General features: G+C 42.3%; 2 protein-coding genes across 2 annotated transcripts in view; one reads left to right on the top strand and one right to left on the bottom strand.

Annotated features, from left to right (window-relative positions):
- LTK (leukocyte receptor tyrosine kinase) overlaps positions 1 to 3,422 on the top strand; it is a 62,453-nt gene extending 59,031 nt beyond the window's left edge. Inside the window, exons 27-29 of the mRNA XM_009999612.1 lie at positions 1,373 to 1,507; positions 1,851 to 1,941; positions 2,646 to 3,422. Of these exons, the coding sequence (XP_009997914.1) occupies positions 1,373 to 1,507; positions 1,851 to 1,941; positions 2,646 to 3,422 (1,003 nt within the window). The remainder of the gene's footprint in view (positions 1 to 1,372; positions 1,508 to 1,850; positions 1,942 to 2,645) is intronic.
- A 7,620-nt stretch (positions 3,423 to 11,042) lies between these two features.
- Positions 11,043 to 19,351, bottom strand: part of ITPKA (inositol-trisphosphate 3-kinase A) — a 15,197-nt gene continuing 6,888 nt past the window's right edge. Inside the window, exons 4-7 of the mRNA XM_009999611.1 lie at positions 18,932 to 19,136; positions 14,217 to 14,318; positions 13,059 to 13,130; positions 11,043 to 12,176 (exon numbers count right to left, since the gene is read on the bottom strand). Coding sequence (XP_009997913.1) covers positions 11,973 to 12,176; positions 13,059 to 13,130; positions 14,217 to 14,318; positions 18,932 to 19,136 — 583 coding nt within the window. The 3' untranslated portion in view covers positions 11,043 to 11,972. The remainder of the gene's footprint in view (positions 12,177 to 13,058; positions 13,131 to 14,216; positions 14,319 to 18,931; positions 19,137 to 19,351) is intronic.

Below are 19,351 nucleotides of genomic sequence, written 5' to 3'. Positions count from 1 at the left end.
CAGCAGGAACCTTTAAAAATGTCAGAATTTCTCAGAGAAATGTTATAAATCTTCCCTCTGCATTCAGGAGAAGCACAGCTAAGGGATTCTGAATAATAATTTTAAAAAGTAATGTAAATGGAGGTAATAAAAAGTTCACTATACATAAATGTAGGGTATCATATAAAGGCAATCAAGAAGTGACAAGAGAAAGCAGTTTAGATTCCCAAGAAGTCTCATTTAAAAATCCAGACAAATACCATCAGACACTTCCCTCAACCCCCAGTATCTGGCACTCACTTCCTATCAGTAATGAGGCCTGCTTATGTATCTTCTGCATGACTTTCTCTGTACCACCCGGGATTACTCTTTTGTATATTTTTTTCTGTTGTATATAGAATGACAGCAGACTCAATCATACACCCTGGCTGGTTGCCAAGGAAACAATATTTATATATTGACTTCTCAAGTCACTTGATCTTTCTTTAAAATAAGCACCCTCTCAGCAGTGGCACATTCATGCACAGGTGCTGGGGAATGGAAGCTTGCCAGTTGCTTAAAACTGCCTTTCTCCCTGTACAGTAGGTTCTTCAATATACTGTACTGAGGCATTCCCTTAAATGCCACACTAACCCAGTTTCCTGAAGTTGTTAGTGATGCCGGAAGACAAGGGATTGCTTATCAGCCCCTGACTGTGAGCAGCCACTACTAAGCATTTTGAAGGAAAGTGCTACAGTTCCTGTAACAAGCTATTATAAGTAACATGCAAGTTCAGGAAATTTCTTCCACCTTTGCAGAAAATTGTGACCCTTAAAATTCTGACCCTGGTGAATTTCTCGCAGATCTTGACTCCCCTGGGTCTAAGTCATACATTGTTTTCAGTGACACTGCCTAACTGACCTGTGGGAGTCAAAAAAGAAGAGCAATTGTATCATGACAAAAAATAAATGCTGCTGCCTTTCAGTTACACTGGATGGCCCTTACTTTACTTTATTCTTGACCATCCTGTTCCCAAACACCAATTCAAACATCTTTGAGTCTTCCCAAGTAAGGTAGGAATCACCATGGGAGATCCAACAGTTCTTTTTAGTTAGACCACACATAGCAAAAAGTGATCCAGCGTTTCCTGCTCTAGAAATAATGTACCAGAAGGAACAACTTTAGAGCTACTCAAATATGTTGAAGCCTCTGCAAAGTAAGTTTTTGAGCTTGAGCAAAGGTTTTTATTGATTTTTATATCAAAGCTGAGTCATAATCAAGCTAATTGCATATGACTGTGGTTCGCTTTCAGCTTCGAAAGGTTGTTGCTGTGGTATTACCTACACAGCTTTGTGCCAGGTTTGTGGAGAACCAATGAAACCTAACTGGTACTTTTGGCTGGTTTCTGACACAGGTCCTTTGGTGTGCTGCTTTGGGAGATTTTCTCTCTAGGATACATGCCCTACCCTTGCAAAACCAATCAGGAAGTGCTGGAATTTGTCACCAGTGGAGGAAGAATGGATCCACCAAGAAACTGTCCAGGACCAGTGTAAGTATTTCCTTACCCGCCCCCCCCAGGGGATTAGTGGATATCAAACAAATGAGACAAGGAATGATGATTGTCCCCAGTGTTAGGTGGGTGTTACTGACCGTCTCCTGAGCCACTGCCTCTCACATAGAGCCTAGAGCACTGCAGGATTTGATTTCAGTACTGGTTCCTTAAAGGCTCAGGATCCAAGGATGCAGAAATTACATGTCCATTTTTGCTGTGCTCCTTTGGGCCACGTACCAAGTGCAACTCCTCTGGACCCGTGATCACTTCATACTGAAACACATTTTACGTAACTGTCTTTCTTGATCGCTACATTTTATTTGTTTTTCCTTATTTTAAGGTACCGGATCATGACACAGTGTTGGCAGCACAGCCCCGAGTATCGGCCAAACTTCTCCACCATCCTGGAAAGAATCAAGTACTGCACACAGGTAATGCCTTTGGTATCCAGGTGGATGATAATCCATGGAATGCCAGCTGTCCAAAAGCACTAGTTTTAGTGCCTGAAACAAGTGAGGGGTCCTGACAGAACGATCTGATTACTTTCCTAATTCTGATGGTGCTGTTGGTTCGATTGCTCCTTTCATTTGGATTATCTGATATCCATCCTCACTCTCCCACCTTCAGCCTAACCAGGATGAGATTCCATTGTTCCCGTGCAAGTGGATGCTTTCAGCTTGTTCAGTAGCAAAATGTCTTTCATTTTGTGATGGAAAGGTATTTAGAATCTCTTTCAAGGTCCATATTCTGACCTTGCCTAATGTTGTTCAAAAGTCACAGCTGAGTTGGTATGGAGTGGAGGAGGGGGAATAAGATGGCTTGGTGAATTTACCATCTGGTAGCATTTTACAGCTTCAGGTTTGGATCCACCAGCCTTACAAGGGAGAAATTACATACTAGTGACCCCCAGCACAGCCTCTGCTCAAAGGAAGCATGCAAATGAGAGAGCATTTTTGGAAGTCCTAACAGCATGCCACATGCAGACGGCACATAGCACCTTGTAAAACATGTAGGAATATTGCCCAAACCTGATATCAGCCTTTGCCAAAACCTTTTTCGCTCCCATCGCTGTGTCTCTTAAAATGCAGCTCTCTGGAGGTGCTCAGGGTGTAAGATTCTTGTCTCTCTTTTGCAGGACCCTGATGTAATCAACACTGAGCTGCCCATGGAGTGTGGCCCGGCCCCAGAGGATGAAGGGAGTACGGTCACACGCCCAAATATTTCCAGTGGGATAGTGCCCCTGTTGGTAAGCCCTTCTCTCACACCTCAGACCACACCTAAAACACTGGACTCTCACCATGCTGGGCACAAACTTGTACAATGTCCACAAGAGCTACTGGTGGAGAACCTGCACAACTGGACAGCTCAAGGGCCCAGCCTGCCATGCCTCAGTGATTTCAGCAGCAGGTCCTGGTTCCAACAGAACTCAGCCCAGAAGCTGGAGCTCAGCAATGCACCAACCCATAGACTTAAAAACAAAACGAAAAATCTTTGGAACCCAACATATGGATCGTGGGTGCTAGAGAACATGTGTCACTTCAGCCCCAGCTCCAAGCCCAAAGCAACTCCAGAGCGGGAAGATTCAGGCTTTGATGGGAATTGCAGTTCTTCCCCTAGCTCTCGGGCATCTCCAGCATCTCCAAGTCGAAGCAACTGCCCTCATCTGGATATCAGTGGGATTGAGCTGGTGAAACTCCAGAGTTTCCCCTGTGGCAACGTGAATTACACGTATGATGACCTGTGCTGCAGCACCGAGCACCAGCCGCCAGCTGTGGCAGAGGTCGGAGCAGCGGTGCTGAGGAGCTCCAGCCTGCACAGAGATGAGAAGCCTTTCTGTAAAACAGAGAAAACGTCGAGAGAAAGGGACTCTGGCCTGTCTTTGTCAGATGATCTGAGTGTTACGCCAGTATAACAGAAGCAGTTCTTCCAAAGGTCAGGGAATGTGTGTGTCTGGAAGGACTGCTTCCTATTTCACTTCCCCCATTTGCGTTCGTTCAGATGGGTGGTGTTTCGACGTCAGCGATGTTCTCCCTCCTCCTTCACCTGCTGGATTCCCAGATCATTCAGGACAGTTGCATTCCTATGTCTGTCAAACATGTTCCACTGAACCAACTTAAGAGGTGGAGAGCAATGGCATTGCTGCTCTGATTCAGAATACAATACTTAATGAAAGAACAACTTCTCAATCTGCTCAGGTGAAAAGAAACAGACCTACCATCCAACCACAGCATTTGGATGGAAATAATGACCAACACAGGTTGCTTTCTGATTGAATAAACCAAAAACAAATACTGTAGCAGCAGCAGCAACCAGCTTGCAAAGGCTGCTACATTCCCAAGAGCTTTTTACAGTCCTAATGACTGACTAATAATGCTCATGCACTGTAAGGGAATTAAATAAATAGCAGCCACATTTGCGTCTGTTTTCTTAGCAGACCCTGTGGAAAAACAGGAAAATGAAGCTACTTCTCAAATTGGAAGAAGTAGGAAGGATGAAAAAAAAAATAAAAATAATCCAGGCTCCTCTGAACATGTATTTGAAAATAAGCAATGAAGAGGAAAACAAATTTACTATTAAAAAAAAGATGGTGGAGCTGATAGTATCCCTTTGAATAGTGAAGAAAATGTGCTGCTTGCCTCATGGTGTCACTTTCCTCACAGCTCCTGGTGTGGAAGGGGCAGGTGGTTTTTTCAAGAATGGGTGAGCTGCATGGCAGGATGAGACATGGACTGTCTTTATCTTTTAATGGAGTTTACTTGGGCTGAACTTCATTTTTGTAAGTACTTTGGTATTCAGCAGTAATTTCCTGTGCTCTGTTGGTAAGCATTAAGCTGAGGTTCTTGGCTCTCTAGCATTTGGTTCCTTAGAGTTCTTGGTTTAAATACCACCCACTCCTCTAAGGTAAAAACAAAGTAATGCAAGGGAGGGACAGAGTGAAGGGGAACCTAATATAGCACTACCTTACAGTGGCATTTACACAGGAAGGTAAAATAGCTAAATCATTGAGAAAGCCAAAATCATAACTTGGCTTCACACACCTGAGCAGGTTGTTATTTCTTTTCCCCTTGCAGGGTAGTTGTTGCTTAGAAGACAGCTCATTTCTAAGGTTTTCCTCTGTTCCTTAGGGCCTAAACTGATGTTTACTGGTTAAAGCCTGCCAAATAAGGAGACTGAAAAAGTAAGTATTTTGGATTAAGCCTGAACAGTCCTGGAAGCATGTTGGTTTTATCCCACTCCTGAATGTTGCACTGGCAACCTACAGTAGCAAATTACATGCTGCCTTCACGTGTAATCAGGTTGTACGGTGAGCTGTCAGCTTTAGACTCAGCCTGGTTCCTTTCTGAGGGATGAGATGCTCTGGTACAGGATTCACATGTAGGTGAACTGCAGCAGCTGTGACTGGGCATCAGCTGCTCAGCACCACCTGCCCTGCATATGTGATAAGGCCACCACAGAATGCAGTGAGCCCAGTTCAGCTGCAGTGGATGTGATTCCCCAACTGCTTCCCAAACCTTGTGTGCAACAGGCTCTATCCTGAGCAGAGCACTAGAGCTCATCACCATGCTTTTTTGCAGGCCCATTTTGATGCCGCTTTCAGTTCTTCTTACCCTTTGGCACAGGTGGGAAATTGGTGGTAAGAGAGGGGTGACTTACTGACTCATTTGGCAGCCACAGGAATTCAGCTGTACCACTTTTCTTCCTACAGATTTTGATAACATAACAGGCACAAGAGAGTTACTCATTTTTTCAGGTGGAAGTGTCTACATGATACCCTGAGTCCAGTGAGAAGCAGGCAGGATCTCTGCTGTCCATATAGTTACTCAGCTTGAGCTACCACTGTTTTCCCCAGACCCAGCACTTGACTCAACATGATTCACAAATTTAGAAAGGCCAATAGTGCTAAAACCATGGAAAAGCAAAGAGAGGAACACAGTTCTATTATAAATTCTACAGGAAGTCCTGGCTGCAGCTATGTCTTCATTTTATAAATAAAACACCAGTTCTTCAGTCCAGTACTTTGGACAAATACCTGTTTTCACTGACAAGCTGCATCAAGGTACTCATTTACAGGGACAGCATAGAGAGAGCTGCACTGAGCCAGAATAAAACCCCATCCAGCCCAAAAACGTGACCAACTGTGGGGCATTGAAGGGAAATTGTAAGTGTAGGAGGTGAGCATGTAGTGATTGTTTCTTGGACATACTTTGCTGGTTTACAACAGCAGGTAGCTCAGTGATGTACTGAGCCAGATGTCTTGTAACAAGACACAAGATGGAGCTGCACATACCAAAGGGGCACTACAAGAAAGAGCTGGGAATTGTAAAGGAAACTGCATTAGCAACCTAAACTTTACATAAGCTCTTAATTCCCTCAAATGGAACTAAAGGTAAACAATCTTCTGTCACCACAGTTGCCAAGAATCTTTGACTTGGAACAGTTTTTCTATGCATACCCGATCTCTCTGCTGCTTTTTAAAAACTCACAGATAATTTTTAATACCCTGGAGGAAATAATACTAATATTGCTCCTGTTGTAATGCTTAAATGCTACATGCTGCCCAAACCATATTATCTAAAAAGAAAAATAACAATTGCAACAACATATACTATAGAGAGACCTGAGCCATGACATCTCCCCATCTCGTCACAAAACTTCATCTGGTTGAATTGGTTTTTATTTGTCATTACCTCTGATCATGGCAGCGCTTCTTGCCCAACTTGCCTTTCTGGGTCATGACTGTGCCTACATAGATGAAACACCTGCTTCTACACAATTTAAAGCTGGACAAGTATACACTTCTATATATGCAACACAAAATAGAGTCCTACAATTCTTGAGACTGAAACTTACTGTTCATACAATCACAGATTTCATACTGCTTAATTGGAAATATTTCAAAATACAACTTGTTTGAAGTACTTTTTTAAGGAGCCCCATTTAGTGCAAAATCAGCAAGTTGAACCTATAGTGTCAAAATTAAGATTACTTTGGCAACTGAAAGCCAAAGCCTGATTTCCTAGGGGAACAATATAAGCTGAAGATTTCACATTAATTCAGTCCTGTAATTCATATGAAAAGTCTTCCAGCACTTCCCCACTGGACAATTATCTATTTATACACTGTTATAAACTGCTCTTCCTGATGGATGTCTGTCTTTTAATATGCTACCTGCCTGGTTTTAGATTTGTGTGTATGTAGTTGTTGGGTTTTTCCTTCTGGGCTCAGCATTAGTACTTTATGGTGCTTCATACCACTTCACACCTATATTTTAAAGAGGGGACTGAGTAACAAAAGGTGAAATAATAATGCAAATTTCAATTTGTCCTTCTCATGCTTCCTCTTCACAGTTGATATTCTTGCTTCTGATTTCTATGTCATCTTTTCTTTCCTCAAGTGTTTCATATCTTCACTTTCCCTTTAAAGAAGCAGAATTTTTAACAGCACAGAACTAAGGTGTTCCCCTCATATCAACTCTTCTCCTGAGGTAATTTCTCCTCTGATTTGCCCATGTGCAGGTGTGCACTAAGAAAGCTTTGCAAGTCTAATGAAATACCTACAGGCTTTTGCAAGTATAACTTACTCCACCTCTAAAACCCTCCCCCTACCTTCCTGAAAGAGAAGACACCACTGCTGCTGGGAGTATGATTTTCCCCAATGTATCTGCATCTCTGCAGCTGTGCCAGCCAGGCACTACACTTCTTCAGACCCTCAAGCAGCAGGGCACTGTGAGATAGTGTCTCCTGTAGACATGGGTGTGCTCTCTCCTCGTGGCTGCCTACCCTTTTCAATCTGATGTGGAGACCCGAGCCATGACATCTCCCCATCCCGTCACACAACTTATTCGTCTGGTTGAATTGGTTTTTATTTGTCATTACTTCTGACCATGGCAGCACTTCTTGCCAACTTACCTTTCTGGGTGACAACTGTACCTAAGTAGATGACACGCCTGCTTCAACACAATTTAAAGTTGGACCAGTGTATACTTCTATATTTGTAACACAAAATAAAAATACACTAATGGTGGCAATTTGTCTCCCCTCTCAGCTAAGTACTCTTTGCACACAGGTAAGAGGACACTCTCCTCTGCTAAGGTGTTCCTGCTCCTGGAGGTTTGACTGCTTCTTCCCTGCTGCCACACAAAACTGCCCCATGGACAGTTAACTGCTGTAAGTCTGCCAAGTGCCTTTTGATGCAGAATTTTTTGATAAACTGAGATTTTTGAGACAGAGCTTACCTCGAAGGAAGCTGTCAAGCTTTGTGTGGACCAGGTTCTAAAGCAAAAGTATCTAAGGGGTTTTGAAGCTCTAATGCTTCTAGAATCAGTTTTGGTTTAGGAAAGATTAGATGCTAGACTAAAAGCACAAGAAACACTGAAATAATTAGGTTTTGTCCCTTCCTAAAGGGAATTCTTGAAAATACTACTGTCCCATGACCAAACCACAGTGGGTGTCTTTTTTCCTTCAGTCTCATTTATTTAGTAGCATACACACTTCAGAGTAACAAGCACTCAACCAATACAGTCAATGTCAAAAGTGACCATGGTCAGCATTGCACTGTAGTGTTCAGAACGGATGCATGTGGATGATACAGACCATTTGATCTCAGTACCTTAAGAATAACAAATAATAACAGCAATTAAAAAAAAATAGCAAGAGCCCTCTGAGATACTTAAGATTTGGTCCGACTTCCACTCAAATCTTTTCCCATAGTAGTAATGTGATCAGATTTTAAGTGAATTCCTGCCCCCCCGTGTAAAATTGAGAGAGATTTAATTTTTACCACTTTGGTTAAATTTTATCCAAATTTATACCCTTGTGTGGCCCAAACACACATCGTTTTTAAACTCAGCTGATGTATCTCTTCGTGCATTTCATCCTGTATTGCACCTTCCTCCAAAGAATCTCACAGGATCTTGCAAGCAATAATGAAGCATGGCCTCACATTATTCCTGTGAGGTAAGTAGATACTATTCCCATCTGGAAAATGGAAACAAAACTGAGGCCTACAATAGTTATTCAAGGCCTAAAAAAACAAATCACTGACAAAGTTGAGGGAGAGAAGTCCTACTGCTAGATTCCCCCTGGAATGCAGCAGCTACAGCAGTAAGCATTGCTGCATCTAACGAGTGAGTTTGAAGACCTTGGTGCCTAAACCAGATTAGCTGTGCACCAAAGTGCCTCTGGGTCAGCACATCTCCCCATGCTTGGAAGCACATGTGCCCTCAGTGTCTCCAGAGCAAGGCAGTATCTCAGCAGAGGCATTAAAGAACTACATTTTGGACTTGTATGTGAACAATGACCTCAATAACCATGCCTCAGCTCTTCCATGTTAGGTGCCTCTGCAATGGCTTCATGTCATCCCTCTGGTAAATATAAGCTTATTCAAGACAACTTACTCCATAGTGAATGAAGGCTGTGCTGCTTCCTCACACTAGCAAGCAAGTGTACAAAGACAGGCACTCTGGGCCACCTGACATACCTCAAGGTATCTAACTTACCCTGGCTCATAAGCTCATGGCCTCCAATCTCTTAGAACTCCAGGGCTCAGTTGCAGTCCTACACTTGCCAAAAGCTGCCTCCTTTTCTCTTTTCCCCTAACAGCAGCATGAGATTGTGGCTTCTTCCCTTCTAATCCCTTAGCAAGTCAAAGGGCCATTTCAAAACTAACCTGTTGGAACTATTTATCATCTAGAATAAGTTTCCAGACCATGCTCTGCTATAGCAGAGATTTTATTTTTTCCCCCCAACCTTTTCAACTACTGCAGGGGAATGGGTCATTTCCATGTTCTCCCCCAAGATGACCTACTGCAAACCATGCAAGTGCCAGCAGCAGTTGATTTTCTTGAAGCTACTTGTACACATTGCTTCTTTAGAATGGGACAGTCATTCTAAAAGTCTGTCTCTAATGCTCAACTGAGCATCAACACTTACCCTCTAAATCTCCCTTCCAGAAAGTAAGTCACACTGATGCAAAAGATCCACATATGCGGTAACAGAAGAAAGAAATTTAACTGTGAAGATTAATGAAGCAAACCACTAATGACTTCTATCACCTTAACAGTCTCATTTCTAACTTTTCTATTTTTTTAAGGGGAGAACTGCTTGCAATTGCAGACTCGTAGAAAAGGTACTGCTATTAAAATCTTCCACTGTGAGACCTATTTACTTCCTGTTAGCCTTAAGCAATGCTTAATTAACTGATTAACTTAATTAATTAACTGATGGCTTACCTCTTGGCTGCAGGAAAGAAGGAAGACTTTTTTTTTTAATGGTACAAAATTCACTACAGATTAATTCGTCATCTCATAGCAGTTGAAATGTTAGGAGGCATCTGGAATGATAATATCTGTGCTCTCTCTACTGAGGGCTGTCACTTGAAAAAAAGTGTAAACCCTCTGAAACCTCTAAGTGGAAAATACAGTAAGATACTATCATTAAAATAAAGCTGAGAGAGACTTCGGGAGGCTACAGAAGTTGTCTGAATTTGCAGTGCACTGCAAAAAGAATTATAATTTCATCCTAAAACAGAAGTCGTTTGAAGCTGTTTCCACTTGTCATAACTTCCTAAAGAATATACACTCTATGTTGTCTAACTTTTAGGGAACAGAGCTTGAATTTTTAATACTGCTGTTTGGTTTAGAGGTGATGAAAAAGTAATTAAATCTGTCAGATCTCCTAGTACAGTACTGTGTGATTTAAAGTAACTCCTTTTAGAAAATATTTTAGGTTCTTCAATTCTAATTAGAAATGTTATAGATTGATTTAGTTCCAGATCAGGACTCTACAGTCTTTTTTTGCTCGTGCTCATCATTATTATTGAAATAGTTTCCCAAAGCATGGAGTCACCTTCATATATCCTAAAGTTCTTAGAATCTCACCTGAGCACAGGACACCAGCAAAAGACAGCAACTTCTGATCAGTGTGCACTACTAGCTTTAGATGCTGAAATGAGATTAACAATAAAATAGTAATATAAGTCTTGTCCTCATTTTGAAAACTGCATCATCACGTTATTAATATTAAAAGCTGGAATGTGAGTGAACATGTGAATACTGATAGTATTTATACTGCTAGTATTTAAAGAATTGTTCAAGTGATGAGGCAACCCACAGAGAAGGTATGGGAAGCCATTACAAAAAAATCACTTCAGTCTTTCTTGATTTTAACTTAACCACTGTGAATTTTCTGTGGCTGGGCCACAGCAAAAGAATGAACCACAGATGGTCCCATGATTCCAGATGGGGACTAGGGAATGTGATACACTAACACTCCTTCCCCTAAACTGCCCTGAGTTAACAGCTGGTACCTTACAGGAAGGATGCCTGGGAATTCTCTCATCATTAGTGTAATGCTGTGAATGCAGAACCACGACCTTCCTGATCGCTGCACCAGTTTACACACTTAAGTGGCAGCATCATATTTAGGAATGGGAACATGGCCAAGAAGCCACATGCATTAGGATACAGTCAAGCCATGACCTAAAGAGATCATACTGGTTGCTGACTACTAGTGCACGTGTGTTCATGTGTGGGGGGGTTTATCTTTAAAAATAAACAAGCCTTGAAAAAACCCCTTAGTTCCTTGGTCTGTGTGTGAAAGAGCCATTGCTGATTTTCAGAACTCCAGTTCAGCTGCAAGAGGCCAAACTTGCCAAGCTAGGCACTTTTCCAACAGCCCACCAAGTCTGAAAGTAAAATGTTTTTGGAGACAACAGGCTGCTATTCTCTCCCTAGAGTATTTGTCATCTCCTGAGAGGCTACATAAAAAGCAAAGGCTGTTCTTGGACAAAAGCGAATTGAGGCTTGGGCAGGGAAGCGGAGGAATGGTCAACAGCAGTTACCACATCCAGCCACTCCAAACTGCTGTCTCCCTTTATTCCAGGTTTCTTGAGATTATCACCCATTTCCACCTCGTGCATGCTGTAACACAATGCAGCAGAAGTTGTTGGTCCAACCTCTAGTGTAATCAGGAGCAAGACGACTTGGAATTAAGGGGAGGGGGGGTGCGGCAGGGAGGGGAAACACTCCTGCTGATTTGAAAACAGTGCAGTTCCCTGAAAACCTGTTATCCCTACCCTGAATCCCCAAGCACTTGCTCTGGTTCACTAGGAGGAGAAGTCCCATTTGGAGTCCCATCTGTTTGCCAGAAATCAGACTCATTCTGGTTTACCATACAGACCTCTTGACTCATGCTGGTGTGATTCCTGAGTGTGGAGATCTTCACTTGCTGAGGACCAGTCTGAACTTAGGCTGGTGCAACACAGACCAAGCTGGAGTTATTTAGGTTCATAGAGGGTCGATGCAAAGTCATTTGGATCATTAACTGCTAGGTTCTGGATGCAGCTCCCTCTGCACGGACGTCCTCAGGAGTTTGGAGGGAGTTCAAGGTTTCCTTCTAACTGCATGATTCCAGTAGAGCAGAAAGTTACAGAGCAGCCCTGCAAGTTTTGTGCCATTCTCAGCTCATCTTTCAGTAATGCTTTCCAAGATGCCAATCAAATTGTCCAACCCCAACAAGTATCCATCCTCCCTGTTCCCTTCTTGCCAGGGGATCCTGTGATCCAGTGTCTGCCCATCAGGGAGAAGGGTGGTCTTTCCAAAATCAATCAGCCACACATTGGCATTCCCACTGCCATCATGTACAAAAAGTAGTGAACTTCCAACGACCTGGAAGACAAATTGAGATGATGTGGTTAAAAACACATCTTTTACTCTCCCTCATCACTTGACAGGTCCCATTAAGAGGATGACTTCCTCAGATGACCTACTCACCTGTGACCCAACAGGCTTTTGCACTTACACAATGACAATTTACATGCCCCGTTTACATAAACATATCAATCAGTAAAGTATAAATGGGTAGGAAAATAGGAAAAGGGACCCAGTGGTCAAAGGGAAGAAAAGCAATTCTCCAGCTCACTTGGCAGCAGGCAACTCTGTAAAAGCTAGTGTTTGCTTTCCAAGAAAGACCATAGCCCATGATTAATACAAATGCCTCTAGGGACAAAAGGAAATCAACAAGGCAAAATAAAACGTCTGACCTCAAAATCTTGAGCTGTAATAAGTAGAACTTACAAGCAAATGATGCCTTCTCCACAGCAAATGATACAAGGAAAACATATAGTGCAGAATTATATACAGTGTTTCAATGTAAATCCAGTAAAACTAATAAAGCCTTCATTGCCAATCTACAACTGAATGCTATTGTGTCAAATGCAAGCTTCCACATAGCCATTCCCCTGTAAAGATTCCCACAGGAACACACCAAAATTAGAGAAATGACAGGAAACTGGTACTAATAAATGATTCCCTCCAGGGGCCTAGAGCTACAAGTCCTAGGATGTTAGAAAAATGGGTTTATTATTTCTCAACTGGTTTATCTTCTCTATCACTGAGATGGAGGTTTTACGGTATTGGTGTTGTTAACATTGTAGTAGAAGAAAATTACTACAAACTCCTTTCTACTAATACAGCAGGCTGCCCCACAGTACACCTGAAGGATCAAAAGCAGCAGCAGCACAGCTCCACAGCATCACATTCATCACTTACCTCATGTCGCTTGAAGAAGTCTGAGGATTCAAGAATGAGATGAATTTCCTGCAGACGCTTGAGGTATTTTTTCTGGAGGAAGAGGAGAAAAAAAAAAACAAAACACCAGCTTATAAACATTTAAGTAAAGAATGAATGAAGACATTGTGTTTAGAAGAGTCAATATAATGAAGAGATCATATCAATTTTAGGCTAGGGGTCCTTCAAAGCTATAAGTTCATAATTTGAAAGTAAATCTGAAGATGCACTTCAACAGACACTTCATTCAATAGTGAATGAACAGGCTGGAGTTCCTCTGCTGCATGTGTTGTGCCAAGCAGACTTACCTCTTGCTTTGGATGCAGTAAGACTTTCTGCATCCCTTTTTTTTTTTTTTTTTAACACAGAGAAAGAAGTTTCGAGCAACTAAAAATCTTCCTGTTTTCCACAGTAAAAAGAGAATGAAACTGTGTTAGGCAAGGAAGTCCAACCATGATGGTGTGAGGGAATAAAGAAATAAAGAAATAAGTCAAGGCTTAATTCATAAAGCTCTTGCAAAGATTTTCAATGCTGCCCAGTGTTACCAAGCATGCTCCTCCTGGAGGGCTAACCTGCCTTCATAATGGCATCTACGCTGCTGCAAACAGCTGTGGCATCCTTTGAAGTTCCAAAGACAAGAGACACGTTACCCCATCTACCACATGCCTGCTGTGCTACCCATGGAGTAGGATACAGGAACTGCTCTTTGAGGTGAGTCTCCCACACGAGTACAACCAGCCACCAATCTCACTTCCTGCCCCCATGCTCTGATTTTATCCTCTCCAGACTGAATTCCCAAATCACGTTTTCCTGCCAACACAATCCTTGCTTAGAGATCATCATCCCTTCAAAACATCTAACACCCATGGTTGGAGCTGATGGCAAGCCATAAATTGACTGACGTCTTGCTAGCATGAGGAACTTACAGTGAGCTCACAGCAAGAGGTGACAGAACTGGTCTCAGCCAACTACTTTTCACAGCCCACCACATCCCCGTGTCCCCTCCGTCTGCTGAGAGGGACTGGAAGTCAAAACTATGTTCTCCCTTGGTAGCTGGTTTTCTGTTGTACCAGAGGGAGCATAGTCCTGAAGGAAGTTCACTGGGTCAAAGGTCAGTGAACCTGTAGAGTTTGGACTCACCAGAATAGTTGTGTTGCCTTCAATGAATTCCACAAAAACCTGTAGAACTTGCTCCTGAGTCTTTGTAGTTTTGAAGTTTGTGTTACATGTTCCATCTGCCTTCTGCAAAAAGACACACAAAGACAGAAACTATTTATACTACACACGTATCATTCCCCTCATCAATCCTCTTACAGTACCAACAGCTCAGCTCTTCCTAACCAGATGAAAGTGAGTAGCTGAACAGGAAGAGAGCAGATAAACCAAGCAAGAAGTGGAGGAGAAAAAGACAAAAAAGCTGATTGGGTGACTTTAAATGGCACTTCATTTCCTGCTGAGTGCACCTAAAAAACGACTCGCGATATCACCACCTTGCAGGAGGGTTTTCTCACGTGTCAGTACCAGCAGTGCAAAGTTCAATGGGGCAAACCACAGTGACCTCCTTAGATGTCCTCTTATCTGGCTCAGTATAGTCAAACCCTGCCTGGGGGTGTAAGAGGACATTTTCAAACCAAATTTTATTAGTCTTTTTTGTTTGCTGCTTGTTGTGGTGCCTTTGTTTTTCAATGGGGAAATCAAAGAACTGTGGTTAAGACTCAGTTCCCAATATACCTTTGCATATACCAACATGACCCAGTAGTCACAGAACAGACAAGAACAACCTGGGACTTGCAATGCTAGCAGTGACACAAACGCCAGCAGTGACAAAACAGATGTGTGAATTTTGGCAAAAGACACTGTGGGCATGCTTGTATCCAACTGGGTCCTGGAGAAATTCAGAGTAATTCTGAGCTAGCAGTAAGGCTCAGTACAAAAGCATCCTGCTGCTGAAAAAACAGGTCTCTCTACGTGCTGGTAGTGACCAGTTTGTGCTTGTGGTGCTACAAGTAAATAAGAGAAGTGCATGAATTGGGCAGATCCATCAACATAGACTGTACCAATATGCATTTCTCTAAGAACATCCCAATTGCTTCAAGACATACCAATATGAGCTTTTAGGACATGCATGCAAAATACAGCAATTCTTGCCATTGGTAGCCTGCATCCACTAAGTCTGCAGGATTATCAAGCTGTATTCCTCTCCTTGGTATCAGTCCAATAAACCCCTCATTTCCATTGTAAGAGCAAATCAACTGGTCATCAAAATGTGTTTTCTCCTTCGTGTTATAAGCCACTGCATCAAAAGTGGCTAAATTCAGCTCCATTCTTAGCAGGTGAAACATTATTTACTCCACAGCAGAACTCAGCATCTAGTATATACACAAAAGATATCAGATAATGCTAAATTTCCAGTTTTATCATGCAAGATAATGAACTGACTGAATGGCAAAACCATGCAGAACAGCCTCCCACCTACCAGACTTTCTAGCAGGAGAATAAACATAATTTTATTCCAAGGCAGTGGGCCAGATACCAGTGTAGCATGTCAGCCTGATGAGATGTGTAAGTTATGCAAGAGAAGTTCAGCAGGTAGGCAGTGAAAGTTAAGAGCCATCTGATCCGATATATGATAATATTCAACAGCACATAAAAATTTGGAACTTGGTCTGATGCCTCATACCTCTTCCTTGGAGTAATTTTTTTTTAAAAATAAATTCTCCCCATGCCTCAAATCCCAGAGAAAAGTCTGGAATAACTGCTGTGTGGCCCCTTTTCCTCCTTTTTTGTCTGGACAGAGTAGTTGCTTACTACTGTTTAGAAACATGTATGATTTTGATCCTTTGCAGTGGTTGGCAAGAAATGCAACTGCTGCCTGTCTTCACTTGATGTAAACAACATCCACATTTTGAATGGCACCATCCTTTGAGTTCTATACTAGGTCCTTGAAACAATTCTGGATGTACCTGGTCCCCAGCAGGTGCTTGCCTGACTCCCTTCTTGAAGTCATACCTTTGTCAAGGCCTCTGCAGACATTCCTGGGCAGCAGAGCAGCCTGTTGCACAGTGCAGCTAGGGGCCATCTGCAGAACTTCTCAAGAAGGGCAGATATGGCAGCTCCCTAAGACAGTGTTACCTATCTTAACCTGAGTAGTCTTGCTCAGATTCATCTAAAGACTTCCCTTAAAGGGCTCAGGCTTAAGGTCACAATCTAAGTAGATTCACAAAGATTTATGAATAAAATCTGAGGTCCTTCTGGGAAAATGGATATCCCAGATCTATAGCTAAAGGAATGGTATAAAAAAAAGTAGTAACTTCCCAAACTGCACAGAGGTTCAGTGACAGAACAGGGAGCCAGAACTCCTCTGATTTTCAGCCCCATGTATCTATGCTCTGCAAAACTACTGGAGACAATGCTTGTGATATGTGGCCTTCAGACAACCCCTTCCAGAGGAGAAAGTTACATTCCCCATCTGTCAGGCACAAGAGAGTGTCAGGTGCCAGCTGAAACTAAACCAAATAGTTCAAACTATTTTTGCTGAAAGAATGAATCATAAACCTCATAAATTAAGCTGACTTGATTTCAGAGATATGGAAGCATGGCAAGGAAAAGAGATGGATTAACCTAAAGAGTAAAGGTATCCACTGATGGATGTGTGCAAATGGTGAATCAGCTCTCATTTACCAGCAGCCAGTACACAAAAGGGATTCTACAATTTCACATTCTTTGCTTCCACTTCTTACTCCAGCAGCTACAGGAGAGAAATATTTCTGACTCACCAAACCCAACACACCTGCTCAGCTAACTCCAGGAGCTAGTGCACCCAGGGAGAACAACAGTTTTTTTCCAGCAACCACTATGTGGCATCACTTGTCTGTATAGGCTCTTCTCTCAAAATGGGAATCTCTGCAGCATGGCTTTGCTTTTCCACAAATACACAAAACTGGATATACAGTTCAGCTACAGTGGAACAGTGCAGAGAGTACTGACCAGCTGTATTGCTTGGACAACTCACTTGCTGTCACTATTTCCTGATGTAAAAAGAAGTAAATAAGTAAGAGAATGATACCTACATCCCTTATAACAACACAGGAAGGTAGAGGAAAAGGTAATGTACTGCAGTACTTCAAAGCATTTCATGTGCTTAACCATGGATTAAGTATGTGTGTCCTGTTTTGCACAGTTACAGCATTATCTCAACAGGGAACTCTCATGCAGTCTGGGTGTCATACTGTTCCTACCCACCTCCAATAACCAACCAAGCCATAAAAAATGCCAGTAGGATTTACTAGAGCTCTCCTGTGCTCCCTTAGCTCAGTCGCTCTGCAGGACCCAACATGAATCTGTACGTCTTCTACGCTGACAAACTATGTTTCCAAGGACACATGTAAAAGATCTCAAGATATCTGGGTTTCTGATTCCATTACACAGAGCATCCAAAGACCTAAACTGTATAGGAATAAAATGAGTATCTTGAAAACACCACTAGATGGCTAAAAGGTAAGAGAGGAAGTGTCTCAGCTGGACTGAAGCCAGATTATCTACCATCCACGACAATTGCTGCATGAGGTTGCCTGTGTCTAACAGCCAGGAGTGGGTGGCACAGTGTACAGGGGGCCAGCACAGCATGTGCTTGAAGCCCTTGTTCCTGTATCAGAGCAGGAGAATCTGTGAATGAGGAAGGAAGAAGACAACACAGGGAAGTAAAGAAGAAAAGTGTGTTTAAAGAGCCTCTGCTCATCAGCGTCACTGTCTTTTATCCCTTTCTTCTTCCTAGTGCTTGAGCTATGAAACAGAAGCAAAACTGTTCCAGTTTATGATTTACAAGGCCTTATCATAGCTAAATTAAATGTATATGCCCTGGTAAAATCCTGAAATGATATAGGGTAACCCATGCTAACTTCTTTATGGCTGTTCCGTCACGGGCTTCAGGTAACAAGAACTCACCCAGGGTGTGGGTGGGTTTGGGCAACCCTCACCACGCTTGTGCTGCTACAGAAGCACTACTAGCCAAAGCCAAGCAAACTAGTTTAAGGTTAGCTGTGACAGGTATATGCAGGCAGAAAGCACACTTCTGGATTCCAGCAAGTGTCAAAATCCAAGTGAGTGAGTCAAGTGGTTGATACTCTTGAGGGTATATCCTCATGGGTTTCTGGATAGGTATTTGACATTGTTAGGGGGCAGAACAAATTTAAAGAATTAACAGGTAGGAAAGAAATTGCCAAGATTTTCTGTGGCTGTAAGGCAGTATCCTAGGAATGGTACAGGGGCACAAACTTACCCATCAAGAACAACAGATGGACTTTGTTGATGGATAATTTTGTTGTTGTTGTTGTTGCTTTGGCTTTATTCCAGCTCCAACTATACCGGATATCGTAGTGTACTTAAAAGGAACAGGAATTTCCTCAACCCCAAGAATATCTAAGCTAATGCTTTTAACATGCCTTGCAAATAAACATCACTGAAACAAAAACACTGTGATTCACTTGTAATAAATATGTATAGTTCTTGGATTAAAAAAAAAAAAGTCACTGCATAGTTCTGAAGTCTTCCTTATAACAACCTCATTCTCATTCTATCTACACTGCTTGAGTCCTTCCTGCAGTATCTCTGTGGTTGAACCACATACAGCTGAGGTACATTTGATGTTTAACTTCATTGGCACTACTCTGTTGTAATTACAAGGGCTGCTTTAAAACCACAATACACTGACCCCTGTAGTTTCAATTACTGAAATTTCACATAATCCTTTGGAAAGGATTACTGATGCATACTGGCTACTGATGCATACTAGCTTTTTGATTAATCAACAAAACAAAGTTTGGTCTCCAAGAACAGGCAGAAAGTGAAACTATTACCTTAATCCCTTCAATCCTGAAGCCCAGGTTAGCACTAGAGCTGATGGTTTCCCTCCACTGCATGTATCGGGGCTTGGTGACAGCATGCTGGGCATTCTCTTCAGGTGTGGGAGCAAGAGGATCCACTTCAATCATTTTCTTGTACATGTCCTTACGCAGCTTTGGCTTCTCACGGGCCTTCGTCAACTCTTCCTCCAGGTATGTCCTGCAAAAGAATCACATCCCAACAAAACCGTAAGGACTCCCCAGCTATTTATTTTTATATACAAGCTTATGAACTGGCCTCAAGAAATGCCAACCAGGAAAGCAAGTCTTATCATTACTCCAGTTTTGCATATGGAGAAACTAGACAGCGCTGACTAATAACTGCACAGGCATATTTAGCAAAACAGCTGCAGAAATCAGGAATTGTATCATTCA

The sequence above is a fragment of the Chaetura pelagica genome, unplaced genomic scaffold (genome assembly GCF_000747805.2).
Source record: "Chaetura pelagica isolate M959 unplaced genomic scaffold, ChaPel_1.0 scaffold55, whole genome shotgun sequence".
NCBI classification, from domain to species: Eukaryota; Metazoa; Chordata; class Aves; order Apodiformes; family Apodidae; genus Chaetura; species Chaetura pelagica.
The sequence above is the reverse complement of the archived record's forward strand: the minus strand, read 5'-3'. Positions and strand labels throughout refer to the sequence as shown.